General features: G+C 40.5%; 1 protein-coding gene across 4 annotated transcripts in view; it reads right to left on the bottom strand.

The window, feature by feature from the left end:
• Positions 1-24,702, bottom strand: part of Tgfbr3 (transforming growth factor beta receptor 3) — a 184,881-nt gene that overhangs the window by 34,213 nt on the left and 125,966 nt on the right. For all 4 annotated transcript variants that reach the window (XM_076863529.1, XM_076863526.1, XM_076863530.1 and 1 more), the window contains 7 exons: positions 17,504-17,687; positions 12,900-13,068; positions 11,091-11,238; positions 5,827-6,016; positions 3,045-3,379; positions 2,494-2,646; positions 10-147 (listed from right to left, as the gene is read on the bottom strand). In XM_076863529.1, coding sequence (XP_076719644.1) covers positions 10-147; positions 2,494-2,646; positions 3,045-3,379; positions 5,827-6,016; positions 11,091-11,238; positions 12,900-13,068; positions 17,504-17,687 — 1,317 coding nt within the window. The remainder of the gene's footprint in view (positions 1-9; positions 148-2,493; positions 2,647-3,044; positions 3,380-5,826; positions 6,017-11,090; positions 11,239-12,899; positions 13,069-17,503; positions 17,688-24,702) is intronic.

Raw genomic sequence — 24,702 nt, 5'->3', positions numbered from 1 at the left:
AACACATACTGAGATTTCAGGTCGGCTCAACAGAGAAGCATCTCCTTCATCCATATCACCAGGAAATCCATTATCACCTGATTCCAAATCTTCATAGCCATCTGGCCAACCACTACTATCCCCAGGGGATGGAACCTGTATCACAACCTAAAAGGCAAAGAAAGCACAGCCATTGTTAAAAAAATACCAAACCAGCGCATCAGGTTCTGTGAACACCATGTGGCAATTCAGATGCAAATTGAAAACTCGACTTTAATATAAAAAAAAAAAATCTCCAAACTTTTAAGGATTTTACCTGTGATAAATAATAAGGAGAAGCCCAATGCAGGTCCAAGTTAAGACCTGAACTAACTAACTTGTGAAAAATACAGATTCATTTTACAACTACATTGAATAAATAACAATTATTTCAAATAGTGGGAAGACCCTAGACACTTAATCGGAGTTAAAAGGGCTGTCAACAGGCCTGTCTTATTGTAAGGAAAGCTTCTCCTTACAGGTCTTTATATTTGATCTCTAAGAAATGCTAAAATCTGAATATTGTCAGGAGCTTTAGTTATTATTACCCTTCAAACTTTGTGGAAAGCCTAGATTGAGATAGAAACAAAGGACCCAATGTTTACACTGGAGACAGTCTCCTCCTCTTTTCTTTATACTACTCTTTTGCTCATTTCTCCCCTAGTATCTTTCTGTATGGTATCTGGGTACAGAAAAAAATATGTTCTAGTCCAAGTCAATCTATCTTAACATTGGTTGAAATTATTGTTCCTAGGTTAGTTCTTAATAAGATTTAAAAAAATTTACCCAAGGACCATGGCTCCACCAAAAAAAAAAAAAAAAAATTCTGAAATTGATACAAAACAAAAACATATAGTAACATTACTATAAATAGTTATAACTGGAACAAACAGTTAAAACATACACTGAAGGGAAGAGAATGAGGGAAAATTGATTCTCTTTTTGCCAGGTTCTCAAAAGAAAGTATTGAGGCAATTGAAATAAATGTCCAGGATGTTGCTTACCCAGAACATCATCACAAAGAAAATAAAAATAATGATATGCCTTTCTTTCCTGAAGGAAAAGACACCTTTTTGCCTTAACAGACAGATCATCACACACTTTTATTGATGTTAACTTGGAAACCAGTTTTAAAATGCCTAAGTCAAGTCTAGCAGTAATGTATGCCAGCCAGTATATAAGGAGAAAGTGGATAATTCCAAGAAAACTAGTGTCATAATTAGTAGGAAAGTCAAAGGTTAATAAATTAGTTATTTGGGTAACAAAGAGGGATTAGCTAGGTCAGCCTGTTATGAAGATTAGTGGATGAAAGAATTCAGTTCTGACTCTGCCATTAACTAGTCCCTTGAACCTAAACAAGTTTTTTTTAACTCCCAGGAGTTTAATTTCCTCACCTATGAAATAAGGAAATTGAATGAGATCATCTGAGGATTCTTTCCAGTTGCAAGATCCTGAGGTTCTCTAAGGAACAATAAACTTGGGCCCACAGGAGAGCCACTCCCCATATGAACCACAATGACCACAGCATGTGATCTCTAGCCTCCTCCCGGTTGGGTCAAATTTATCTGTTGACAAGCAGTGGCAAGAACCAGCAGCCACAGTCACCCCATCCCATGTCAACACTGGAGTAGGTGGTTGGAGCCCACAGACACACACTGCATCAGAGGTAGACAAGGGGACTTCTGAGCCTCATTTTTAACATGAAAAGTATAATCCAAACTCTAAAATCAGCACTTTGAAGTTTTTTGGGGATTTCATCTTCAAATTCTATTACTATTCACTGCCTAGTCTCCATCTCCTAGAGAACAGGTTTAATCTGAAAAGATTTAGATAGTCACAAGAAAGATTTTTTTCTGGGAAGTGAAATTTAGCTATTGTAATTTATTATCAATGGGGACTATCAGTGGAATCCTTCTCCAGGTACTTTCAAAGGAAATTTTTTTTTCAATTTAGGGGTTTTTTTTTAGAGGTGGAGAGAGAAAGATTTAATAATTACTTAAAGGTCCTTTTCAGATTTTAAATTCTCTCTCTGATTGTTATTTATGAGACAGAGTGAAGACCTCTCACTCTGGACAAGACTCAAACGAGACCAGAGAGACCATACACCTGGTTAGAGCTGTTAACACATAGCCCAAAGCCTTGGGTTTTGTCCCAGGCCATTTGGACCTGCAGCTTGGCCATAGAGAGAAGTCACAATCACTTGCCAATGAACTCTCCATCAGGAGATGGAAGGAAGGAGTGGATGAGATCATCACAATACTAGATGAGGAAACAGGGTCTTCCAACTCCCAAAGACTCACCAACAAAGCAAATGAAACAGAGATCAGGGTCACAGTGCATCCCATTTTGTTAAGAACTAATATATGGCTTTACTCAGATCCCCCCTCATTTCCATAGAAACATTAAGATGAATTTTAAAGTAATGCCCAAAAGTGCTTTCACAAAGGACAAAGTTTTGTTCTGGAGAACACTCACAGCGTTAAAGTAAACCACACCATCAGGGACTGACCGCCGGAGCCAAGTACCACAGCCATTCAGCGGAGACTCCAAAATGAAGTGGGTATCATTCATCTTGGCCTTGCAGGAAGAATCCCGAAGGGTGAGCTCCATCCCTGAGTAGCCATTGGCCTGAAACAACAACCAACAAAGGCATAATGGGGAGCTCACAGGTAGTGCTGCCACACACAGTTCACACATGCTGCCTGGTCTTCACCTCTCCCCACTTACCTCTTCCCAGCTGACCACCTGTCAACAGCCCAAGGACTGTGATTGCTGGCCTTGGAAATTCAATAGCAAAATATTGACACATAAGGATCTGGAACTCCACTGTCCCCACCCCACCCCTCACTGAGAACAACAGAAACCAGGTAAGAATCGAAGACAAGAGGAAGTGGGTCCATCCAACTGAGAAAACAGCATCAAGTATCAGCATCATCAAAAGCAAGAAAGCTAGAAAGAAATAATAAACACAGACTAGGGTAAAATGGGGAAGGAGGTTGGCCTCTCCTTTAAGAGACTGTACTAACCTGGAAAGAATCTTTTTCTACAGCCACGGTCATCTTTTCATTGTCACATCTGACTGACAGGGCAACACCCATGCTCCCCTGCACCTCTTCTGGCTCTCTGGGACCAGGAAACAGTTGTATGCTGGGGATGACAGAGTCCCTTGGATGGGGGATTCTATCTTCTCCCCCTTCCTTCCGGCCTCTCCTGGAGATATCAGGGAAAGGAAAGGGGAGACCTCCATTTCGGCCTCCCCCACCCCGGAAGGGTGGTTTATCTGGGACAGGCAAGGAGCCAGGGTCCAGGAGAATCCGTAGCTCAGGAGGAATGGTATGGACTTCCTCGTCTCTCATCTCCTCTGTGGTGACAGAAGAAGGCAAAACATCATTGGTGTGTGATGCTAGGCCACAACCATCATCATTAGAAGCAGAACTGGAGGAATTAGCACAGAATTGGCAGGTGTAAATGCACATTTAACAAGCAATGTATAAAAGTGATTAGGAGTCTATAAGCCTGAATTCTAGTCTTGGTATCTAATTAGCTAAGTGGTTTTGTGCAAAAGGCTTGCTTCTCTGTGTCTCAGTTCTCAATTTTTAAAATTAAGGGGTTGGGTCATATTCGTGGTCCTCAATGCTGGCTGCATATTAAAATCTCTCTTAGAGATTTAAAAAAAAAAATCCTCACTGCCCACCAGGTTGTACCCTAAGCCAATTAAAACTCAAGACTCTGGGGTAGGAAATAATTTTTTTTTCTACTTTTTAAATAATTGGTGCACTATAATTCTATTTAATGATGGAATTTATTGTTACATATTCATACATGCACATAATATAACAATATTTTGGCCAATATCACTTCCCAGCACTTTCCATCTCCCACCCCTTACTCCCTCTACTGACTCCCCTTTAATTTTCATGAGATTCCAGCCTCCACCTTTCTTTTCCTTTTTCCTCTCCAGCTTCTATATATGAGAGAAAACATACAAGCTTTGACCTTCTGAGTTTGACTTATAATTGTTAAACATAATGGTGTCTCTAGTTCCATCCATTTTCCTGCCAATGACATAATTTCATTTCTCTATGTGGCTGAATAAAATTCCATTGTGTATATATCCATTCATCTGTTGATGAACATCTAGGCTGGTTCCATAGTTTGGCTATTGTGGATTGTGATGCTATAAACATGGGTATGCATGAATCACTGTAGTATGATGACTTTAATTCTTTAGGATAGATAAATACCAAGGAGTAGTATAGCTGGATCATATGGTAGTTCCATGCCTAGTCTTTTGAGGAACCTCCATATGATTTCCTTAGTGATTATACTAATTAACAATCCCACCGATAATGTAAAACTTTTCCTTTTTCTCTATATCCTTTCCAGGGCACAATTATCAATATATTTTAAGCTCCCTAAGATTGAGAACCATTATGGTAGATGACTTCTAAGTTCCTACAAGTTAGAAAAGTCTGACTAGAGTAAGTTATGTAAGGCAATATATTCTACATAAATGCCATTAAAATACTTTCCCTGGATCTAGAAATCTTTTGAATAGTTCCTAAAAAGATTTCTTGACAAGATATTAATATTTATTTGTTTATTTGTTTATTTATGTCGGTGCTAGGGTCTCAAACACATTAGGCAAGTGTGTTACCACTGAGCTACACCTCCACTCCCAATATTGGCATTTAAAAATTATTTTACTGCCTCCTTTTTGACTGCTACACTCTAGAAGCTATTTGGGTACCCTGACTTTAAAATCATAATCCCCAAGGGGAAAAAAAAGAGCTGCTTAGATACAGTTATTTCTTTGAAGGAAGAGGTATTTCTATGCAAGTAATGCTCAGCATTCCATCATATTTTCAACAATTTAAAAGAAAAATAAAAAGCTTCCCCAGTCTTTCTACAATTACGATCTAAAGCCAACCCATGGGTGTTTAAGGTCAAACCCATGTCAGTGGAAGTTGAATGTGACCATGACTGGTTGGCATCAACTCTGCTTCAATACAATCCTTTTGAAAAGCATGCTACAGCTGAATAGGTCCAATGGCAGTCATAGCTTTGGAGGGTTTCTGACTTGTATGTTAATATAATATAATATCTCTATAACAACTGTAAGGTCCATGCTATAATCTCCCCTCATTACTGAAAAGGAATCTGAGACTCAGAGGTGAAGCAACTTCTCCCTGCAAAACAGCAGATCTGAGACTTGATCCCAGCAGCTCTGGGACTTGATCCCACATTTGTAACCTCTGTTCTAGTGGCACTGCACTCAGTAGTGGTACTACACAATGAGAAAGAGGTCTGGGAATCACAAAAGTTGGGGTTTGAGTCATTCTAACTATAAGCCTCTGGAAACTCAAGAACTTGTCGAGCCTCTGCTTTCTACTCCATCATATTGAGGTGGCAACTCCTGCATAAGAAAGCCCAAGCAGGAGTCCTCATGACCTTTCTTTTACAAGATACAGCCAAGACTACAGGTCACAGACTTGTCTGCAGCCGTAACCCCTTTGAATTCTCAGCCTCAGGTTTCCCCAAGAGAAGAACACAGGATCTAATTTATTCCTAACAAAAATCACCGACATGCCGTAAACTCTAGGTTAAGAAAATCTATGTTATAGTTTCACCAAATAATTTTTTTTGCAATTCTAGATAATTTTAAGTCTTATAGAAGAAAGTAGTCAAAGGAATTGTTTAAATGTGCAAAAGAAAAACAACACCATTCAAGTAGAAATGAGAGTTCCTCACTGGAAAGCTTCATTTGGATGACATTGTTAAAACAACAACAACAAAAATCATTCTTACCATTGTTTTCAAGCCTAAGATGAAATCTATTAGCCACAGGAGCCAGTGTGTATGATGTTACTGGACTATAGCCATTGTCCAAGGCCCACTTCAATAGGTTCTCTTGGGTGGAAGGAATGTCATCTCTTATTGATTTGGTCATTGTCATAGATCTTTCACCTTCTTTACCAAAGCCAATACTATTGGGAGCCTAAAGATAACAGCAAATTTTCATTCATGAGTCTAAAATGAAACAGTGCTTTAAATAATAATTATTAAATAAATAGATTCTGGGTTGTATTTGAGGGATTATTTATTCTTTTGATCTCTATTTTCCTTGGGCTAAGAACATTGATATAACCTTTAATAGCAGATAAAGAGAGACATGTATTCATACCATGTGATCACATTATTTTAGATGGTTTATATCAATAAAAATAACTCAACAACTAAGTAGCTACATACTAAATATACCTAATCTGTTACCATAAAACTAATTTAATGTTTATATTATTATCATCATCATTATAATTAATGGGGATGAAACCCAGAAACTTGAGCATGCTAGGCATGAGCGACATTCCCAACCCAATGATCACATTAGGCTGGGTGGGGGTGGTGCTGGATATTGAACCCAGGCTCACTTTACCACTGAACTACATTATCAGCTATTTTTATTTTTTTATTTTGAGACAGGGACTCACTAAGTTACTGAGGCTGGCCTCAAACTTGCAATCCTTCTGACTCAGTCTCCAGAGACACTGGAATTACAGATGTACGCCACCATGCCTAGCTCCAATGTTTACATTATTAAAACACAATCCTAAAAGCATATGCCAAACTTTCCTTTTTTATTTTTATTTAAAAGTATGTATAAAGTATACTTGCACATTATGTTGCCCACAAATGTCTGTGCTTCTACTAATTGTATCCCCAATTTTAAACGAAAGATGACACAATCTACCAATTCAATGTGGAGATACTCCCAACTTTGTAAACAATTAAATTCCACATGGCGAAACAACCAATGTTCATATTTCATCTATTGTTTATGATTAATTTAGCAATTCTGTAATTGTATGCATTTGCCAATTCTCTTACCTATGTTTACATTTTATATCCTAAAATACTAATTAAGGTCATCACTCCTCTAAAAAGCAATATTTTATACAGAAAGACAAGGAGGTCATAAAATTCGCTTTCACCAGGCAATCAGTAAGAAAACTAAAATAACAGATATAAATGTACTCTGAGTAACCAGGTCATAGAAGGTAAATGTCAATGTCACCTGCTGACTCTTATAGCAGTGACCTTGTCAGAGGGAAGGAAGCTAAGTGCTGGAGAGGGACCCCAGTGGGAAGGCACATTTTGAACAACTGCTCCAACCAGGCTGCAAAGTCCTTCCAGCCTGCAGATTATGCCATTTTCATGCTGAATAAAAATCACTTTAATTTCCATGCCCAATGATTTTCTCCTGCATATATGCAGCATTTTTTCCTAATTTCCTCATTTGCTTCCCATTCTGTTTGCCCTGAACATGACTAAATATTAATCCTTTCCCACTATAAAACCATAAAAGATTCACAGGCTCTAAGTTCTCTTGGCCTCTTTGGTTGTGGGAGTTTGGCTGAAGACACATAGATTTCAATTAAAGCTTAAAGGATCTCACCCGGTATATTTCTCTATTAACCAAAGTGCTTATCCAAGGGAAATCGGCCAAACTGACTAGTCATAACCACTGCTCACAGAGGAACCAGGTGGAGTTTTAACTAAGTTCTGCAGCCCCCATTCCTAAACTCAGTTTCATAGATTTAGAATGGTTTAGCTCTTGCCCTAATTAAGAGAAAACTCCTTATGGGAAAACAAGGTTAAAAAGAAAGAGGGAAAGGAGAAGTTGGAGGAAGAGAAAGAGGAAAGAAAAGGAAAAGGGAAGAAATAAAGAAAAAAATTAAAATGAAGTAAAGAAGGATCCGATTTGTTCTTAGAACTTTTTACTCGTTTAGTCAACAGTGGTTTCTTAGGCTCAGCCCCTTCCAGCCTTTCAAAGTAGCAGGTTGTTTTGATTGGCAGGAATCACAACCTTGGCCTAAACAATACTGGTTGGCCTCATCTGCCCTAGTCTTTCATGTCACTGGACAGCTGAGGAAATATTGTATTTCCCGAATACTCTCATCATAGCTGCCACCTGTCCTTTTGAACCAATTCGGAGTAATCTGTTTACACCTTTCAACATTAAATCTGGAAGCTGTCAGTATACCTCATATCAATTATGGCTCAGAACTTAAAAGGGTCTATCAACACATTTGTGAGGCAGCAAGGCTTGGGACAATGACAGGCAAGATGATTCTCAGCACTGGGCAAATTCCTTGCCCTGCATTTCTGGGAATCCCTAGGCTTTTTCCAACCTGAGTGAAGCTACTCCCCAATAGGAGTGTTTAAGGGGGTCTCCAAATACCACCACCATCTTTCCCAGCCACATCTTCACGAAAGATGACGAGCTAGGAAGATTCTAAAGTTCCTGCCCCACCCCTGTCACATTAGCGTCAGAACAAGGTGTAGGGAGGAGAGGGCCAGAAGGTGCAGTGCATATTCTCACTGAGGTTTAAAAAATATCTTTTCTAAGAATAAGTTGGTCATCACCAACCTGGAAGTCCTGAGACCACATGAAACAGTATTAAGAGAAAAATTCTAATAAGATTCCTCCATCCATTCTTACATCCTGGGGGTTTCTCCTGCTCTAGAAGTGATTATGTATTGTCTATAGGGGACCATTGTCCATAAGGGACTTGAGGAAAGATCCAGATCTGGACCTGGCAAGTGGACACTTTCAGGGTTCCCATTCTCTCTCAGCAAAACCCTTTGCATCTCTTTTGACCATTTTGCCATTTGGAGAGTGCATTCGGCCCATACCCCAACCTCCAACAAACAGGCATAAGCCACACCCATGGGGCTCTTCAAGTTTACCCCACAATTACAATTCCTTACAATTCTTTTGGTGAACATTTTTCTTTGTTTTCCCTTGTTTAGAGAAGTACCCTGATTGTTCCTATAGACACACTCTTAAAGAAAATTTTTAAGGAAGGAAGATGAAAATCCCACATTCTTTATGCCAGACACTGTGCTAGGAGCCTTAAATGTATTCTCTAATTTTCCTCCAAGATTTAAGGGGAGAGAAGCTGCTATTCCCTGGTTAGAAAAGGAGAACCTGAGACTTGCAGATTAAGTAGCACATGTAGCTGAGAGTTCACGATGTGCATGCTGCATGCCCAATGCTTTAGAGAAAATATCCTGTAGGTAGGTACTTCACAAATACTTGCTGTTTGGATGAGTGAGTGAGTGAGTGAGTGAAAAAAACAAATGAATAAACTCAGCTAAACCGCACCATAACTGTCAAGGTGAGTGCTATCATACCCAATTTACAGGTGAACAGACTAGATGCTCATTTAGGCTGCCCAACATCTACTGGGAGTAATGACAATTAGAGATGGGATTTCAATCCAGTCCTGTCCAGCCCTGAGCCAGGAATCTTTCCACTCTACCATGCTGTCTCAACAGGAAATAATAGAAACAGGGTCTCTATGAGCATGCTTCCCTTTCTAAGCAGGAATTTAAACCTTTGTATTAGCAGGTACCTTTCACCTACAGCAGTCAGAATTCACATCTGAAGTTAGGGGAGTTAGGAAATCACAAAGCATGAAACTGACTGGGAGAATAGAAAAGAACATCATGAAACATTACCTAATTGTTTAGTAATGTTGTCATGCATTGTCCAAAATTGGCCTGCAATAGGAGTACAGCCAAGGAGAGGAATATAAACAGATCTTGCTTGGGATGAGCGATCTCATTTCTAGACTTTCTGATTCATATGAGAGATGGGGACATTCAAAGTGAACTCCAGAACTGCCAGGGACCAGGCACACAAACTCAGGGAGAGAAAGAGCCATTGAAGAGTCAGGCCTGAAAGAATATTTACACAAGAACTCCAGCAGGGAATTAAAATGTACCGTATGTTTTTTGCCTTTCAAAGCATGATTCCCTTTCCTGTTTTTGTTATTCTGAAATTAAAAACATTTGGCTGATGTGCCAGGCAGCAAAAGTAACAGACACCCCAGGTCACCAACACCCCTCATGCCATGCCAGAGAAGGGCAATCAAAATATCTGCAACTTCAGAGAATCACAGCCGGGCTTTGCACTGGACACCAAATTAATTTATCACTGTTACACACGATGGGTCATTACTCTGAAACTTTAAGAAAAAAGTTTTAAAACCCACAGGAACCAAGAACAATTACTTAAAAATTATGATGTGTGTGCTCTTGGCTTTGCAGGCTGCCTCCAGTGAGTGCGGTTACATGGCGTTGCCTAGGGAACCGCTGGCCTTGCCCACAGCTGAAGACACAGAAGGTGCCACGAGTGACTGATGCCAAAACCAAAGACAGCCCTCTCCCAAAATATGGAAAACAAAACCCACTCCAACGGATACAATACAGGTTACAGAAAGAGAAATGGGTCTACTTTTTAAAAAAGACAATGCATAAAAATTAGAGCCTACAAAAGAGGTACTAAAGGAGTCAAAAAATGGGGAGAAGGATTTTTCTTTAATTTTCAGTATGAATCAGTCCCATATTCTGCCAAATAGTTATTCCCTCATGATATCTGAGATAAGATTTATTTCACCAGGCTTCAACATTCAACTTTTTAGGAAACTAGCTGCTATTTCACCTTATGCCAACCAGCTAAGCCTCTTAGGTTTATGTATGACCTTCATAAAATAAAATGCATAAGAAATAGGCAGACTTGCAGGTCCCTAAGAGCTAGAAGCAAGCAAAAAGTTGTGCCAAAACCACACAATTAACCCAAAAACACCTATAATGTGACTTGGGGTCAGCCTAATTTCCCATATCTTACCTAAGTACTTAATCCCAAAGTAAAAGCTGATATTCGGGATCATAATACTGACACTGAGTGAGAAGAGTTCTAGTACATTTCAGGAATTTCACAAATGAGGTAAGTGAAGTTCAGAAAAGCTAAGGGACTTCAAGGTCAGTTTATAAATGGAACACACAGGACTCAAACCCAGATCTGTCTTGCCCTAAGAGGCCCATTTTAATCACCACACTGACCACCCTTATCAGAAGAAGCCAAGAAGCAGCCTATTTTGTAAAGTAAAAAATAACTGAGAGAACTTAGAGAGTCCAACGAGTCAGAACCTTTACAAAAATAACATGCATAAGCACATTTTAAATTATTGCCATTCATCAAGACAAATGTGCCACCAACTTACAATCACTTTCAGGTTTCCCTTAACATCAAAAGATTTGATCACCCAGTTGACAGACTTTTTGCACTTCAAGATCAAGATGAGATTTTTGACCACCTCAGGATCCTCTCGAGAAGGTCTTATGTCAATTATTATATCCACCTGGAAAGCACTGTGAATGGAAAACAAAGGCAAAGTTAGGACCGAAATGCCAGAAAGTTGCAACTATCTCCTCTCTTCCAAGTCTTCATGTTTCTAGTGTCTGGCCAGTTGATTAAAAAGCTGGAGTTGATCCCAGGCAAATGACATGTGCAAAACAGATTGTTATTGCACACATAACAAAATGGTTTTACATAACAATAGAAACACAAGCCTGCTGAAATTAGTCACTCAAATTTTCTCTTCTTTGCGGAGCAAAAAGAGGCGGTTACTTAATGCAGCCACTGTTTGAAATGGACTTGAACGAACCAGAGAAGTTTACTTTTGAAGAAGAACTGTTGCTTCTTCAACCTTGAATACCTTCAATGTGTAACTTTCCAACTAGGCTATATGCTCAAAGTCCTTCAAAACCAGAAGTGGATGGCAGTTCAGTGATGGGGACAGCTGGTGGCAGGGAGGAGGAAGTCATGGTGGAAAAGAAAAAAAAGAAAAAAGAAATAGGAAACTTCAGAATAAAATAAGAGGTAAAAGACTGGAGAATTTCTTGCCTTTTATAAGTTTTGCTCAAGCCATTAAGAATTGGTAAGAATCAGATCTGCATTTATTTTCCCAAACTTCTGGACATAGTTATTTAAAAAAAAAAAAAAAAACAGATGGTCAACCAAAGGATTGCTAGAACACTGATGAATGCAACCCAAACTTTTAAGAATTCAGTATAAAAGAAAAAAATTACTAAACAATAACATCTCTATCATTCTGAATTTAACTGGAGAGTCCTTGTCTTGGTTTTACATACTTGTAACGCATAAAGGGCTTAAAGGGCATGGTATACTCAAATGTAGCCTTGGGCTTAATATCTAAGCAAATTTGCCAGAGTGCTTCTGTATCCTTTTTAATTTTCCACAAAATTCTTCATGTGGAACAGAATGGGATATTACCAAAATTGATCTATAATTTATTCACTTTTGAAATCAAAACTTGATTATAATTTTAACTTTGAAATCCCACTACATGTACCTTTAAATTTTTGAGTCATGAACTCAGATGAAATACAGGCTAGAGTGGGAGAAGGAACTATTTTTGTTTCCTTTTTCTTTCTTTCTCTAATTATTCTCAATAGGGAAGGTCAAATTTCTGGACCAGGGGTAGAAAGGAGGGAGGGGGGGTGGGCGAGCTATATCTAATAGATTCTGGGCAGATCACCCTGAAAGCCCCTCCCCAAACAGACATGCACAGAGCTTTAAGGAAACAGCTCTCAGTGCAGACACTATGAACAGAACTTTATTAAAATCAGAATTTTACCAAAATGATAATTATGTTAGTAAGACATTTTTGTAATTTTCTCAACAGAGATAACCTCAGTCAATGGGGATCATGATAGAGTAAGAGTGACTGTGTCTTATAATTAATGCTCAGAAATTTAGAACAGGCTTCAGGAACTTATCTGGAATATATGGCACCTGAAGACAGATGTAGAATATAAATTGACACCACTGTATCCTTACTCCCTCTTTAAAACTGGGACCCACACCTGAAGCACAGATGGATCCCTCCCTCCTGCATTGGGAGGCCTGCACCTCTCCCTACATCAAGTAAGGAAAGACCTTTACTCTCACCTCTCCACAGTTCAGAACACACACACACACACACACACACACACACACACACACTCACCTGTAAGGGTTAGAGTTGGGGGTGATTAACTCAATGATGTGCACTTCTTTATCCTGGGGCTGGCTGGACATCACACAACCTTCTGCAGCTTTGGGCTGAAGGTACTCAGCAAGGTAATTGAGTGAAAGAAAATTCTTCCCTATGTTGCATGTGGGAGGGAACACTTGATCTGAAAGTAAAGAATTACAAGGTGATCTATCAAACCACTGAGCTAACCAGAATCAAAGGAAAAAAGGTGATGGTGAGACTGAGCCAGTGCATGACACCAGGAACCACAAGACAAAAAGAAGGATCTTAGCCTGTGACCTTTTCAACCACTTCTCTGAAATGCCTATCACTAAGGTCACCAGTGTCCTCCCACTGACCAACCCTAGTGGCCTCTTTTTGTCTAAATCCTTTCCTTTCTTTTCCTAGTACCTTTCCTCTGGCCTACATTTGAGTTCTTTTCACTGGAATGGTCTTCAAACTGTGGTGTGTGTCAGAATCCAGCTTTAGTTCCCATCCCTGGGAATCTGTTCAGAGCGTCAAGGTAGTGCCCTGGCACCTTTCTATTTTGAAAAGCTCCGCAGTCCATCCTGATGTACGCAATGCTAAGACCCTCAGCTCCTTCCTCAATCCCCTTTTTGTCTCTTATTTTCCTAGATGAGCTTGGCCACCCCAATGGCTTTCACTTGTACCTGGACTGTCACCCTTTTTTCAAACTGCAGACTTGTACTGCCATTTGTCTACAGAGCATTTCCCACTAAAAAATCTAATAGGTATTTCACAGTCAGCATACTCAATATTGAACCCTTTATCTACCCTATGGCCATATATGCTCCTCCTTGGATATTTGTAATTTCAATTAATAGAAGAACCAGTCATCTCATGAATTCTCTGGTCCACACATGTAGCATTAATCACTTCCTCCTGTTTATTCCCCACAGACCTTTCTACCCTGAAGGCTAAAACTAGGAGTTCTGGGGAAACAGGGAGGACAGACTTTCACCTTTCTCATAATCTTGACCCAGACAACTCATGTTTATATGGCACCTTACAGTTTCAAAGTGCTTTTCCAAACATCATTGTGTTGAGTGATGCTCACCACCTCCACCGAGGAGGAGTGTCAAGGGTCTGAAGACACTCCCTCCATGGCACACACCATTTACACAGCACTGGGCTTGATGGGATTTTCATCTCGTGGTTTAAATGTTTAAACAGAACTTGAAAGGAACTGCTGGCAGTCTGACAGCTGGGACCAGTGTTAAGGAAGTTCTAGGTGTAGCAAGATTTTCAGAAGGGGTAATTAATCAGAGACCTGGCATTTTAATCAAACAGATTTCTTTTTTGCCTTTTTTATTTTAAGGATGGGATGCCAGGGTTCATATCCACATGAAAGTCTCACCTGAGAGTAAGGAATCATCCCAGGAAGTTCCGAGTTTAGGTTGACATTACTCCCCTCCCCGACTTGCGCAACCTCCCTTGTGCTGAAGTCTGAAGTGCACACTGTGACATCATAGGCTCCAACTAGTATGGCATCCCCAGTACCAGCCCCAGAATAGAGGGGACAGAGCAGTTCACAAGGACTGCTTGTAAGCTCATTGCAAAAGAACCCTGACTCTGCACTCTGCATTGTTTTCTAAAAACACCCTCAGAGAAAAGACCAAGGCTTCACAACTTGGGCTGCTAGAGCTGCCTTCCTCCACATCTGCTGAGGGTTTTGCCAGATGCGCAGATGAGGTATGCACACCCTGCAGCTGCAGCCCTGTGATATCTCCCCCAGATCACAGGATGGAAAATGATATTAGCAGCCTGGCTGAAATTTAATCGAGAATCAGAAGTATGTGTATGGGCCAGAGAACTCAAGAGACTAGGACCCTCTTGGGATTGTGGCCTACATTTCCACTTCACAGGTGCAACTGGCTTATAGCTGCCATGTAACAGGCACATGGCATAGGTTTCCTGAGTTCATAAACAATGATGTGAGATTTGAAACAAATAACAAAAACTTCACCCATGTTGGGAAGCCACTAGGAAAGGTTTAATTGTTCCAAAGTTGCAGTTAATAAGGGCTCCAGTCCAGATGCCATTGTCACTAATTTGAATAAGCTGATCACTTTTGATCACATGTCTGGGTTTTTCCCCCCAAATGACTTTCTGCATACCTGGCATCAAAATTCACACCAAGTGCCAAGTAGAAAGAAAATCACAAAGGGGAATCCCAAGTGGGAACCAAGCAAATTTATGGGGGTCAGGGGGATGAAACATCACATGGTTTATTTGTATTTTAAGAAAAGTTTAACAGATGACTTTGAGACCCAGAAGGGCATATTCTGAGAACAAGAATAAGCCTGGGAGGTAAAGTGAATGCTCTAATTTCCTGCTGTGGAAACTGAGGTTCTGGTGGTAAATTTGTGTTGCTTGAGGCCTAGTTATTAAGACCCGTTGGGATAGAAGTGATACTCCTCAAGGCTGGGGCTGGGGCTCAGTGGTAGGGCACTTGCCTGGCATGTGTGAGGCACTGGGTTCAATTCTCAGCACCATATACAAATAAATAAAATGAAGATCCATTGACAACTAAACAATATTTTTTAAAAATATATTTAAAAAAAAGTAGTGACACTCTTCAATTCTTCTACTCTGTGTAGACAGGTGAAAACAGTCCTCAGATGTGAGGAGCACCAAAACCACCTGGAGCTCATGAAAACACCAATTGCTGGTCCCACCCTAGTGTTCCTGATTCAGTTGGCCCTGGGAGGCCTAAGAAATGGGATCTCTAACAAGTTTCCAGGCAATGAGATCACACTTTGAGAACTGCCAGGTTTGAGCAAGAGGAAGCTTAAGGCCTGGGGTCCCTGGAAATGAGGAGGGTACAGGCTAGGTAAGGAGGTTGGCTCAGGAGAGTCAACCTGATACATTTCCAATGAGCCACCAACTTAATTAAGAAACCTGCTCTCCTTAGCTGTACCTCTACATGGTTAGTGACTTAGACCCCAGCTGATGACTGAAGCCAAGTTCTAGAGGCTTCAAACCAGTTACTGGACTGGACACCAGGTCTTCAAGTTAATTTCCCCTACTTAGTGTGTACCTTAATCACTTAAATGACTTAACCCCTCGCCCACAGTGCAGGTGACTGCCATGCTTAGAAACTCATGTACTGTCAGAAGGATGAAACCTCACAGCTAAATGTCACAAACTTTCTTAGTCTGACCAATTCCAAGGGGTAATCAACATTCTTTCATGCTACCAGAATTCTGCTTCAGAAATGAAGAGCATTGGCCACGGCTTAGAAATTTTATGAAAAGAGATTTTTCATTTTGTCTCAATGGGGTTTGACCTCTACGATTACTTACCTGACTATCATGAGAGCTGAATGACAAATTTAAACCTTTTGAACCCAACTCTTTTCTAAAACACTTCCTCTCATCCCAACTATACAAGCCTGCATCCACCAGCTCGCTATGATTTTCAGATTATGCTTGTGTGGCTAAGATTTAAAGTAGGCAACAAGCATTAGTCTTAAGTCAGGAAACCTAGGTTGAGATTTGGCTTTGCCACTTGCTAGTGATGTGGATTTGAGAAAGTTCACATAACTTTCCACTAAGGTCTCTGTAAAATGGTGGGAATAATTTTACTCTGGGATTACTCTGGGGTTAAGCAGGGTATATGGAAAGTCCCTAGTGTGGCCTCTGCATGTAGCACACACTCCAACATCAGTATCTGCCTTTCCTGCACCTGTCTCAAAACACTTTAAACCAGCCCAGATCCAAAAAAAGAGTTGGGAACAAGCATTCAATAACCCTTCTTCTCCTGCCATGCTGTCGGTGGAGGTATGACAGATGCTGTAGAATCCAACACAAAGCACTAGATGCTGAAGACCTGAAACATAATGTTCACATATCCCCTGATTTTAACAAGGACTCATTCACAAGAGTTATTTCCTAGTAACTTAAGGTATTCCCAATGAGGTCAACTAAAAATAATGATGAAAAGGTTTTTTTTTTTTTTTTTCAAAATAATAATAGGCTTTCAAAATTGAGTCATCAGATATTTATATCCCTCTGCAATGTGAGGAAATTTAAATGGGCAATTTCTTATCAAGGCCATATACTTCCTTTCTCCAATGCCTTGTCCTTGCAACAGGCATTAGTGTTAAAAATGTATTTAACACTTTTCCTCTGCTATTGTCCAAAATTTAACTGATATCTCAATACCAAAAGCTGATATTGGCTCCAAACAGTTGCAGAATAATAGGGAAGAGGAAGTCCTAGCGACTGACCCATCCTGCCAGCTCCTTCATTGCATCCATCACCACCATCTTCCCCTCCCCCCACACCCCCCACTTCTCCCCTTCCACTCACTTCTTTTCTGGCTTCTGTGGAGACACATTATCTAAATCCTACACAACAATCTCCCCTTCTCTCAAATGCTACTCTTGGTTTCTCACTTGGTCATTACCAGGCCAGTTTCCACAGAGGAAAGGAAGAAGGGGAGGGGGAGAGAGCAGATCCTGCCAGCTCCAACATTCAGAATCCTATGATTCCTGGCTCGAGCCACCTGGCCTCAGAAAAGAAAACAACAGACTATCATAAATCAGTCATTAACTGAAGCCACTTAAAATTTACCTTCCCCCACTTTAATATAAATGTTTCTCGCTATCTTGAGTTCGGTGAATGAAGTCACTGCTCCGTACTCCTTTCGGGCCCAATTTAACAGCTCCTCGTTTCCATGGGGGAAGTTCCTTTCTTCTGTTTCTGCTGTCAAGGAGAAGTTTCCTGGTGAAAACTGGACCACGGAGCCCTCAGACACCTAGAGGAAGTAGAATTGCTTGTTTAACATGGCAGGTCACCCAGAGCTGAATGAGTAAAGAAAGCACTTATATGAGACCACCTATGGGTGTTTGTCAATACCAGATTTTCTTTTCCCTTTGTTATCCAAGCTGATCTTTTCTTTCTTTCTTTCTTTCTTTCTTTCTTTCTTTCTTTCTTTCTTTCTTTCTTTCTTTCTTTCTTTCTTTCTTTCTTTCTTTCTTTCTTTCTTTCTTTCTTTCTTTCTTTCTTTCTTTCTTTCTTTCTTTCTTTCTTTCTTTCTTTCTTTCTTTCTTTCTTTCTTTCTTTCTTTCTTTCTTTCTTTCTTTCTTTCTTTCTTTCTTTCTTTCTTTCTTTCTTTCTTTCTTTCTTTCTTTCTTTCTTTCTTTCTTTCTTTCTTTCTTTCTTTTTCCAGCAGTTGATTCAAGAAATAATCCCATGCCTAGTTCTCCCAGATAATGGCAAAAGTACTCACCCAAGATGTCCCTTTGAACATTGAAAGAACTTTGTGATGAGAGACTACATTGCGCCATGTGAGTGATCATAAGAATTATCTTGGTTATTTTCCTTATATCCATATTGAGGATATACTGTCCAAGTACAGTTGGCCCTCCATTTACATGGGATTCATATCGCTGGATTTAACAAACTGCATATTTAAAATAATTTGGGAAAAATTGTACATGTAGTAAATGTGTACAGAATTTTCCTTGTCATTATTCCCTAAACAACCCAGTATAATAACTATTTACATACTATTTATACAGTATTGGATAATATAAATAACCTAGAAATGATTTAAAGTATATAGGAGAATATGCATAGATTATACACAAATACTAATGTCATTTATATAAGGGACCCAAGCATCTATGGAATTTGGTCTCCTGGAGATAGAGGTGATCTTGGAGTCAATTCCCCATGGGTACCAAGAGTCAACTGATTGTAACGTGTCTCAAGTCAATGGAAAGTGTTGGTGGCCTTATGGGCTTATAATGGGTTTCAGTATCAGGGAAAGTGATCCCAAGGTTTGCTGGCAACTGAACATGACTTTCTGTGGAAACAGTTGTGACATCTGTGGACAGAGTCACCACAACAGGCACACAGTGAGAGCCCTTTTGGTTTATATTCTCCTAAATTCCGAGATTAGAAGAATGGCCAAAGGTGGTCAATCTTATACTACATTCCTCTATTTCATCACAATGAGATAAATGAGTACAACAGTTTATTTTGTAAGACCCCCAAATTCCAACAGATAATGAAGTCAAGAGGCTGTTAAGCCAATCCTAATAAAACTTGCAGGATGATTTATGCAAGTCCCACATTACTGTTGGATGTATTTAGATCATCACTGATCTAGAACATCATGGTGCATAAATAATTAACACATTCCAAGGAGGAAAATCATCTTGTTGCTGTGCTATAATCAAACTAGTTGCTGGTAAAAATACACATGTCATTTACTAGCATTTAAAAAATAACTTATCTCATCAAGGTTAAGATGAAAACTCAAAATGTGGACAGAAAGATTTTCAAGTCATAGAATTATAAATGTCTTACATGAAATTTCACCAAGAAACTTCTCCTTAACAAAAATTGGGACTGAGGTTGTGGCTCAGTGACAGAGCGCTTGCCTAGCATGTGTGAGGCACTGGGTTCAATCCTCAGCACCACATATAAATAAATAAAACAAAGGTACTTAAAAAAAAAAAAAAGATGAAGCTTATCTTAAAAAAAAAAAAAAAACTAAGCAGTTTCTGAAGGGGTTATAGTCAAACCAAAAAGAAAGTTGAGTGCATGATTGTGCAAATGGCTCTATCACTTACAACAGCATTACAACACTAACATACACACAACAAAATAGTACTGACCCAACTAGTGTGCTAGACATTAATATTTTCTACTCAATCATATATATATATATGTATACATATACATATATATATAAAATTAAATAAAATTTTAAAAAATACACACACACACACACACACACACACACACACGTGTGTATTTTAATGCTGGCAAACAATTCCATGAGTGAATTGATTCCATGAGTTAGTTACTAATGCTGTGACCTCTACCTTGCCTGCAAACTGGATTCATCTGAAGAACATTTTTTAAATTTATTTTAATGGGTATATTATAATTATACATAAAAGTGGAATTCATTGTGATACATTCATATGTGCACGTAACATAGATTGATCGATTTCATCCCGCAGTTCTTCCCTTCTCCCATTTCCCCCTTTCCCTTCCTCTATTCCCTCGCTGTCCCTTCACCTGGAAAACTTCTAAATATTCTGATGCCCAGGCCATATCCAAGTGGGTGAGAATCTTTGGGTGGGGACCAGGCATCAACATCTTTTTAAAGCATTCTGGGTGATTTCCATGTCCCACAGTCACCAGTGGTGTGGAAGGCTCCGGGAGAGCACAGGCTCAGTGTGGCTTCTTAGCCCAGAAGTCCTGCTCTACACTTGGGCAGCTCATACCAGCTGTTATCAGCAAACACCTTCTGGATCCCTATCTTGAATCCCCAAATGACAGCCCCTTCTATGATCGAAATCAGACTATTTCATACTTACTGAGGGCTTCACAGTTTGTACTAGCTTGGAAATAAACTGTTTCACAGTAGTGACCAATAACTGCCCATCAACTATGCATTATGCACCCTAAAGTGCTATCAAGTGTGGTAATGACAATTTCTAAGTGTCCTGATGCCAGTTCAGAGCAAAACCAGCAGGGAACATTTAGCTTTGACCTTGGCTTGATGTCATACACACATGAAAAAGCCTGTGAGCCTTCTTCCCGCCTAACACTAAACCTGCCCATGCCCACCCACGGATAACTCCTCTGACCCATGACACATCGCTGCTCATCAGCACTGAACCTCAGGTCATCTTTATCTTGTTGTCTGACTTTGCCCCACATGTAAAATCTTCTATTCACTAAAAAGCATTTGATAAAAGCATTTACAAAATTAAAACAAGCAAACAAACAAAAAACATTGTTATCAAGTCTAGGGGGTGGGATGGAAGACAGTTGGGAAACCAAGTACAGAGGCCTTTATCCCACTGCCAACAGTCTGGCTTTGTAGGCAAGAATCCCTAAATGTTCTGCTGCTTGTGTCCTCATTCACATTACAGCCATTAAATATGACCCTGTGTTTTAAATATGTTTCACAAAGAATATATTTTTTTTTCCAGAGTGAAAGAAGTGACATATCACATTACTACATGCCAGAAGCCAGAAAGCAACAGTGTAAATAAGAGAAGAAATCAGATGCAACTTCAGAATGCAGGGATAACTGCTGATGCATGGTCAGCCCTGCTTCTCCTCCGAAGCCAGCAGCCATAAGGTTCACAGACTCAGGGCTAAAGAATTTGGAAACAAAATTACCGCCACTCCTCAGGCACATTCCAATAAGAAGAAACCAAAGCTGCCAAGAGCAGTGAGGTGCCCCTGACTATAGGTCAGTGGAAATTTCCTGCTTCTGCAATGGTTTAGTCAGCACTGTCTCCTGACTGCCAGCTCTCCAGGGTCCAGAAAGGCCTCCCCCACGCCCACAGAGTTGCAGACGGTGTTGTTCAGGTGTTTCTCCCCCTTGATCTTCAGAACCTGTGAGGTAGGCTACCAGGACTTCCATAGAACAGAGGAAGGAAACTCCAAGAGGCTGATGGTCTACCTCAAGCCAGAGTCAACACCACCAGGAGAGGACCAGAATGTGAGACTTTTGATGCACAGTGAGCTTCACTAGCTTTCTGAAAAAACTCACTAGCTTCCAAAGTGGATTTCTGTTCTTTCTTTCTAGCCATTAAGATTCACCTTCTGTCCACTAGTCTGAGCCACACTTATGAAACTAAGGAATTCCTTCCTCTTTTTTCTATGAGATAAGCCTTCCAATATCAGAAGATCTTTATCACATGTTGATTCTTCAGGGCAACATTCCCAGCTTCAACTCCTCCCCAGACACCCTGGTTGTCAGATCTTCACTAGTATAGTCTCCAAAATTTGTTGGGACAAGATTAAGGGTCTCCAGGTATGGTTTGACAAATGGTGGTTAATTTTAGGCACCAATTTGACTTATACCATGGGGTGCCCAGATATTTGGTATCAAACGTTATTTTTAGTGTTTGAGGGTATTTGGGGATAACATTTAAATCAGTAGACTGGATAAAGCAGATTTCCTTCATGAATGAGTGTGATTATCCAATTAGTTAAAAGCCAAAATAGAAAAAATGGCTGACCATCCCAGAACAAGAGAGAATTCTCCCACCTGACAGCCTTCCTACTGAACCATCATCTCTTTTGGGTTCTGGAGGCGTCTCCTGGGATCCAGACTGAAACTGGGACAACAGCTCTGCAGATTTAGGGTTTGCCATCTCTATATGAACAAATGCTAGAGAATAAGAAAAACTGAGAAAGAAGAGAGGAGTTTTATACTTTTAACCATTGTAATGGTTAAAAAAGAGAAAGTCAATGAGAAGTTAGAGACCTGAAGGAAATGAAAGAGCAAGCCACACAGGCATCAGGGGAAGAAGCTTTCCCAGGGGAGATGCAGTGAATGCAAGGTCTGGCATGGCAAAGGACCAGCAAAGAGGCCAGCATGGATGGAGCACAGAAGCGAGGGGGGAGTGGAGGGAGAAAAGGTCCCAGAGACCAGAAGGCCCTACAGGACCCTGTAGACCACTGCAAGAACTTCAGTGTTTGTCTGGGCGAGATGGGCCACCACTGAGGGTTTATTAAAACATCTACCGAATGTTTTATCAGCTATGTTGTCTAGACTGAGGGTGAGGAGGAGCAGTAGACCATCCAACTCCTGGAATACTCCAGGTGACTTTGTGCTGCTATAACAAACCTGAAGCTGGAGAATTTATAAACAGCAGACATTTATTTCTCTGAGTTCTGAAGACTGGGAAGTTCAAGATGAAGGTGCTGGCTTCTCTAACACCAGTAATTGTTTCAATATAAATGCAAACTCTCCTGATTATCTTTTGAACTTGTATTTCAGGTCTGTAACGCCATGTAAAAACTCTTATTCTGTTAGCTGTAAACAATGGGATTTCCTATGCACACATTCTGGGTGTTTTCATTGAAGTCCCTGAGAAATCCATACCCTCACAGGTACTCTCCACACCCCTGTGAGGTGGCCCAGGTTGTCTGTCCAACTATCAAGTGACCCTACAGAACTGACTTCATTTTTCTAAAGGCATTGTGTGAGAACCTGCCAAGAGCCTTCTGAAAAAGGTACATAGTTCTTCGACTCTCCAGTCAACACCTCAGACCCTGCTGTGACCTTCATGGCACACATATTGGTTTAAAGTTTGTGGAACAAAATAGAATGTAAAGAGAATAGCAAAACCCATTAAGAAATAAAGGGAAAATAACTTTCTAACATGAAAAGGGTTTGCAATCACTATTGTAAGGGAAATAACTACATGGGTATATAGGACAAAAATCTGTTGTTCTTTATACTCTTGCCACTCTCAACAGTTCACCTCTGACTCCAGTTATAGTGGGGAGTCTACCCATATCAACCAGTTCTCCAGCCCACTGAACACCTGCCAGAGTCATGTGATTCAATTTAATTCTGATACTATCACCTTGAGAGAGTGTCACATCCCTCAGATCAAGGGCTCAGTCCCACAAGACAGGCCCCGCATCAGAATGCCAACTGCAAGTTCAGATGAGGTGTACTTGTGACTGACCAGCATTAATATGAGGTTCCCACAACTGCCTCCTCATGTTCATTTATTTACTAAAAATGGCTCAGAGAATTCAGGAAAACACTTTGTTTACATTCACCTGTTTATTAAAAAGGAACCATCTCTGGACAGTCTGATGGAAGCCAGGCATGAGGCAAGGTTTGGAGGAGAGGCTTCCAGGCCCTCATAGGACACCACCCTCCCAGCACCTTCATAGGTTGACTAACCTGGGGATGCTCAAGCCCCACCCTGTAGTTCAGGCATGTTTTTATGGCTTCTTCAAGTGGGCAGGATTGAATTAAATCATTGCTCACTGGTGGCTAAGTCAATCTCCAGCCCCATTTCCTTCTCTAGAGGTGGGTGAGGAGCTGAAAGTTTCAAGCTTTAATTGGCTGGTTCACCTGGTAACCGGCCCTATCCAGACCATCCAAGAGCACCCTCCCCCCTCCCCGGCTCATCTCACGAGCATAGAAAAAGTCATTTATCACGTTGGAGATGCCAAGGGTCTTAGGAGCCGTGTGCCAGGAAATGGGAGCAGAACTAAATATATATCTTATTGTGTCACAATGAGTGAGTGTGGAATTGCTTGAAAAAAAAATAAAAGGTTAAGAACAAGGATTTTATATTTGGATAAATGGCAGAAACTTCCCAAGGCTATTTATTCCATTTCCCATCCTCCACCTTAGTCCTGGGTCCTTGCCATGCTACTTATCCATTTCTGGCCCTTCTGTGTCAACCAAACTGTTACAGTAACCAATACAGTTCCCTCTTTCCCTCCTTCACACTGTCAACTGAGGGATCTTTCTAAAAAGGAAACACTTAATGATGCAGAAAAGCTGATAAGCATCTTAATGTGGCCCATGGCCAGAAGGGGTCTTGCCCATCCCCCATTCAAGCCACTTTCCTATGTACCCAAGACTCACCATGTGGAACCAATCATACTTGCAGAACATATCATGTGACCACTTGCTGTTGGATCTCTTAACATCCTGCTCCCCTGGCCTGGGCCAGACACCATCCTGCCTTGCTCACCTGCTGAGCTGCTCCTTCTCCCCACCACAGGCGCCCCACCCTTTCTGTGAAGGCTCCCAGGACCCTTGCGCTCCTCAGATGCAGCTGTCCATATTCCTTGTACAGGCCTCCAGCCTATCCCCTCTCTCATGTGAATGGCTTCAGTTTATCAGCAAATCTGCTGCCTTCACGTGACAAAGAACACCACCCTGAGGGCCAAGGAAACACCTTGTCATTCTGAATCTCTTGTGGTGGTGCAGGACATGGCACAGAGCAGAGACCCAATAATTGCTTGTCGAATGA

Source organism: Callospermophilus lateralis, chromosome 7, assembly GCF_048772815.1.
Source record: "Callospermophilus lateralis isolate mCalLat2 chromosome 7, mCalLat2.hap1, whole genome shotgun sequence".
Classification (NCBI taxonomy): domain Eukaryota; kingdom Metazoa; phylum Chordata; class Mammalia; order Rodentia; family Sciuridae; genus Callospermophilus; species Callospermophilus lateralis.
Note: the sequence above shows the minus strand (reverse complement) of the source record. Positions and strands in the feature narration are given on the sequence as shown.